The 5,390-nt window shown below is 40.9% G+C and overlaps 1 protein-coding gene across 1 annotated transcript; it reads left to right on the top strand.

The window, feature by feature from the left end:
* The first annotated feature begins 2,104 nt into the window (after positions 1-2,104).
* On the top strand, positions 2,105-4,768 carry RECQL (RecQ helicase-like). The gene is made up of 3 exons (XM_009864635.1): positions 2,105-2,319; positions 4,188-4,317; positions 4,517-4,768. The coding sequence occupies exons 1-3, from the start codon at positions 2,111-2,113 to the stop codon at positions 4,703-4,705; spliced, it is 528 nt and encodes a 175-aa protein (XP_009862937.1). The 5' UTR covers positions 2,105-2,110; the 3' UTR covers positions 4,706-4,768.
* The last annotated feature ends 622 nt before the right edge of the window (positions 4,769-5,390 follow it).

The raw sequence follows: 5,390 nt of genomic DNA, 5'->3' as shown, positions 1-5,390 counted from the left end.
AGGCATTAAGCACCTCAGCATTTTCCATATCGGTGGTCACAGTGCTTCCCTCTGCATCCGACAAAGGATGTCGGTTTCTAAGGCGCAAAGTTTATGAACATCGGTTTTCAGTGGCTTAGCATTGCCAAGTTCAGGGTGTTTAGCAGGATACTTCCTGGTTTGCGTCTTGCCTGAGGCTAAACATTTTGATGTCTTTGAGGCTCACCTTGTCCCATCTGTTCCCAGAAGTGAAGCTGGAGCGAAGAAGGGATTGGCTTACCTGTTCTAAAAAGACTCTGATGTGTGTTGGGTTTTGTTTCAGGATTTGTCTGGGCCTGAAATCTTTATTTTGAGAAGGAGCCTCTTGCTCTCATCATGCTGATCAGTTTGTACTTAGGCTCTGAGAAGGCCCAATTTGTACGTGTCCTCTTACAACTTGCCTGGTAAAATCTCTGAGGATTTTGGTGCTGCATGTTCATGAGACGTACCTGTATCAGGACTGCGTGTAACAGTTGTGCAGAACAACTAAGCATGTTAATTCAGGATTTGGATGTGTGTTTCCCCTAACAGCACAGTATCTGTTTTAGTGCGTGTGCTCTTCCTTTGGAGGAAAGTTGGGCTTGTAAGAGAGCAGGCAAACTTTGGCCCGTACACCAGTCCCGGCATAGAGGGTACTTGGGAGATGAGCTGAAACAAGACCTGTTGCATGGTAAAGGAGGGTGATTTCAGTAGAACGTGGTTCTGAGACATAAATTCTTTTCCTGTGTTGCCCACAAACATCCTGGGCAGCATTGGGTAGTTAGCTTAAACTACACTCTCATGGGGGATCATTGCCTGCTTTGACTGTCAGTTTTTGTACCCATCCTAAAAGTCTCTGAAGATGCAAAAAGTTTCTGTGGCTGCACTTACTAAATGAGAGCTGTAGTTTACACATAGGATACCCCATATGAAGCTAGAAAGCTCCGAGAAGAGTGCCAAGAAAACATTGGTCTTGGGCACTTCTAATGGGACACACAAAATCACCTTAAATTTCTTTCAGGACCAGAGGGTTCTGGTAATATGTGGAAGATATCATCTCCTCATACCATATATGTGTTGTGAAATATTTGGATGATGTTAATGATCAACACTGGAAAAACTTAGGAACAACTCTGTATTTGAAGGTGTTCTCATAATTAGATTATTCCCATGTACATGTTTTGGGCAGTTAATTATATTTATATAATAAAAAACTATTTTGTAAAATCATACAAGTAGCACTGTCTTGTTAGCTTCTAGTTGGAAGTTGAAATTTATACTGGGTTCAGAGGTTCAGAAGAGTATGGAGCTGGCTTGTCCCCAACACTTACAGGAACGACGTGATAAAATACAGTTGAAATACTTCATTTTTTCTGCTGGTTTACCCCCAGGGCCATTTGGTCTATAAGCAAGGTCTGAGGATATGTAGCAGGACTAGATTTTCAGTGCTTAATTCTTAGTATTGGCAGAGGCAGTTGGGATAATTCTGTGCTGTGATCTGATCCTGCAGTAGAATCATGGTCATTATGTACTGCATGGATGTGTTAGTGCTTACAATAATTATTCATGATGAAGCTAATTTGTATAATGGAATTAATAATTTTTTTTGTCTCAATTTTTTCCGTAAGCGTATTGAGAGAAGAAATGTCTCACTTAAATTCAATTCCCCTTTGCTCTCTAATCTTTCTGTAATAATTATTATGGGTGAGGAAAAGGAATCCAGCTGCAGAGTGACATAGTAGCTGCCTTACAAATTTTACACTTTGTAAATGCTACTTTGAAATAATTTGTGTGATTTGTAACATTAAATACATGTTCAAATGTTTGCAGAATTAGAGTTTTAATAATGAAGTAGAAAGATAAATGTAAGTTTGAGCCCAAATATGTCTTAATTAGATAGAGGGGAAGTTACAGCTTTAAGTCATAGTTTAAAAACACAATAAAACTTTGCTATTATGCCACAGAGATGCATTTTTATAGATACATATTTATATAAATACATGAAAGTGCATATATAAGTATGCATCTAATATATATATGGATACTATCTAAATAACAGTAAATAATTGACTATTTAAATATTTCTTCACTTTTATTTGTAGCATGTGAGAAAATGGATATAACAGGATATTGCAGGGATCTAATAAAGATACTTGACCAAGCTGAAAGCATGAGTGAAAAACTAACCCCACTGAAATTAATCGATGCGTGGTCTGGGAAAGGCGTTTCAAAATTCAGGGTGGCTGAAGTTACTCCACCAAAACACCCTCGAGAGGAGCTGGAGAGAATTGTTGCTCATTTACTGCTGCAGCAGTATCTCAGGTATGTAAGATGACTATTTTTTCCTTTTTTAACATCTAGTAGCCACTCTTTTCACTTTTATGTTACTTCTGTATGTTATTAATAAATACACTTTGTGGTCTCTGTTTTAGCCTTCGTTTCAGATGCATTTAACGTGTTTTAAAACTACCTCAAAAGATTTCTATATTTCTGCTTAAAAATTTTAAAACACAAGTTGGAAATGCTGCATGTCATGCAATTTTAGAAAGATGAGTTCTTCTATGTTCAGGTTGAACCTTTAGATCTGCATCAGACTTCATTTTGGAGAAGTCTGCTGTTTGTACAGAGTCTCATTTACATTCCACGGGGCTGTCTAGGTGAAGTCTAAGTCAGGACAAGCTGGTTAATGTGGAAAATGGTGCTCAGAAATTTTAAGAAAGTGGAGTGAAAACAACGATGCTTCTTTTGTAACTTGTTGTATGGGCCGAAACAGGCAGGACACGGGAACAACCCCAAACCACGGCTGAAATGCAAACAGTAGATTTATTCTCTTTACCTGAGAATCTGAAGAATCTTTGCAGCAGCACCCGGATGAGGCAGAGAGGCAGCGATCACACGAGCAGCACGACAAGCAGCAGCGCAGGCATAAGGAGATCTCTCCTTGTTAGAAAGCATGTGGCATTTATCCCACTGCTGTGTTATGTTTTACTCGCTGCTCTGCCTGAGTTCCCAGGACTCGCGCAATAGCTTTGCAGGGCAGGAACGTGAGAGGTGCCCCCGCATCTCTCCCAGGCCTCTGGTATCTAAGTGCGGGTGTGCTGCTTGCTGAGCACACGAGGCCAAGCGGCAATCCAGTGTGATGTGTTTTCCAACACCTCAGGCTCAAGTCTCTTGAGTGTACGTGCAGTCTTCCTTGCCAATCTTCCCTTGTATCCCTACAGCTGTCCTGTCTGTCTGGTATGTGTTTTGTCTTTTCATATGTTTTTAGAAGTTCCAAGAACATGTACAAATCAAATATGTAATCCCTTTATTTTTGTCTTAGTATTTTTTGACATTTATTTGTACAACTGACTTTTTATACTCTTAAGAGGGTGAGCAGATGACTTCTTACATCTTTCTTGCCCTCATTTTCAAGTATATATTCCAACACATTGATGTTCATCAATGATTTGGGTGAGGGGATAGAGTGCACCCTTAGTAAGTTTGCAGATTACATGAAACTGTGTGGAATTTTCGATCTGCTTGAGGGTAGGGAGGCTCTACAGAGGGATCTAGATAGGCTGGATTGCTGGGCCAAGGCAAATTACATGAATTTCAATAGGGGGCAAATGCACTTTGGCCACAACAACCCCCAGCAGCGCTACAGGCTTGGGGAGGAGTGGCTGGAGAGCTGCCAGGCAGAGAGGGACCTGGGGGTGTTGATGGACAGCAGCTGAACATGAGCCAGCAGTGTGCCCAGGTGGCCAAGAAGGCCAACGGCATCCTGGCCTGTGTCAGGAATAGTGCTGTCAGCAGGAGCAGGGAGGTGATCGTGCCCCTGTACTTGGCTTTGGTGAGGCCTCACCTCGAGTACTGTGCCCAGTTTTGGGCCCCTCACTAGAAGAGGGACACTGAGGTGCTGGAGAAGGTACAGAGGTGGGCTACCAAGCTGGTAAAGGATTTGGAGCATGTGTTGTTGTTGTACATTGACATGTGTGTGTTTTGTATGTGTGTAAAGGTCAACAAACTGAGTTAAGTGCTGACCAGACGTGTTCTAAATTAACTGGCTATGCACTTGAAATAGATGAGCAGAGTCAAGCTGCTATTTGGAGCATCTATCAGAAAGGTTAATATGTTCAGTTTTACCCCTCTGTAGTCTAGCCTGTCTTTGTCTCCAGCTTTTCCTTATATTACTGATTTAATTTATGCAGGGAAGACTTCAGCTTCACGGCATTTGCTACAATATCTTACCTGAAGATAGGGCCAAAAGCAGGTCTCCTGGAAAACGAGGCACACGTCATAACTATAGAAGGGATGACAAACAAAAAAAGTGCTTACAAGGTATTTATATCTGTACTGACTTGGTATATAGACATCTTTTCCATTATAGTTTGTTTCGTATCTGTCAATATATTTTTCACAGTAATGCAATCAACAGAGTTTAAAATACACCTCGTAAGTATCTCCTGTCTTGTGTGGGAATGCTGGAAAAGAAGCAAAACAACGTTAGAATTTTAATAGGATTGTTTATAACTTACAGGACAGACTATCTCAATCTTCAAATTCAAAAAGAAGCAGAGAAAATGATCAGGCTATTTCAAAGACTGTCCAAGATTCAGTGGTGAAGAAGTCACAGAAACATAAACAGCCTAACTGTGGTTCTAACTTGAAAACAAAGAAGCTTAAGCTTCAGGCAGGTGGAGATGACCAACCAGTACTTCTCGACTGAGTTTCATGGACTACATTTAGGATCTAATCATGTTTGCTTCTCCATGGACAGTGCAGTGTGTAAGTTCACTTCTTGTTTTACTGTTTTGGTTATTTTATGTGCTTTTTTAAAAATAAAAAAAAAAACGAAGGAAACAAGTATCTTCAGAACTATCAAATCCAGAAGTAGTCTAGTAGTCAAGGGCAAAATTGCTTCATGTCAAAATAACTGCTGTATATCTTACAATACAGCAATGACTACAGAATGTAAATGGTTAACCATGTTGCCTTTTTAATCTTTTGAAAGTGTACAGTAACACTATGGCAGTCTCACAGGCTGGGAGGGACTTTGGGAAATTGCCTAGTCCAACCTCCTGTTCAAAGCAGATCCAGCTGTAACAGGGTGCTCAGGGCTGTGTCCAGTTAAGTTTTGGCAATCCCCATGGATGGCGATTCCACAACCCCTCTCACCACCTGTTACAGTTTTGACCACCTTCATGACCAAAGAAAGAAAAAGAATATTTCCTAGAGCTAATTGATATCTCCTATGTTGCAACTTGTCTGTTGCCTCTTGGGCCACGACTGGGGTGTTCTGAGAAGACTCTGACCCTGCTGCTGTTGTGCTCTTCCATTAGAGACTTGAAGACAACAGCAAGATCACAGCAGTCACACCCCTTTCCCCCGGCTTTTTTTTCCCTTAAGCTACT

Source organism: Apaloderma vittatum, unplaced genomic scaffold (genome assembly GCF_000703405.1).
Source record: "Apaloderma vittatum isolate BGI_N311 unplaced genomic scaffold, ASM70340v1 scaffold24562, whole genome shotgun sequence".
Lineage (NCBI taxonomy): Eukaryota > Metazoa > Chordata > Aves > Trogoniformes > Trogonidae > Apaloderma > Apaloderma vittatum.
Note: the sequence above shows the minus strand (reverse complement) of the source record. Positions and strands in the feature narration are given on the sequence as shown.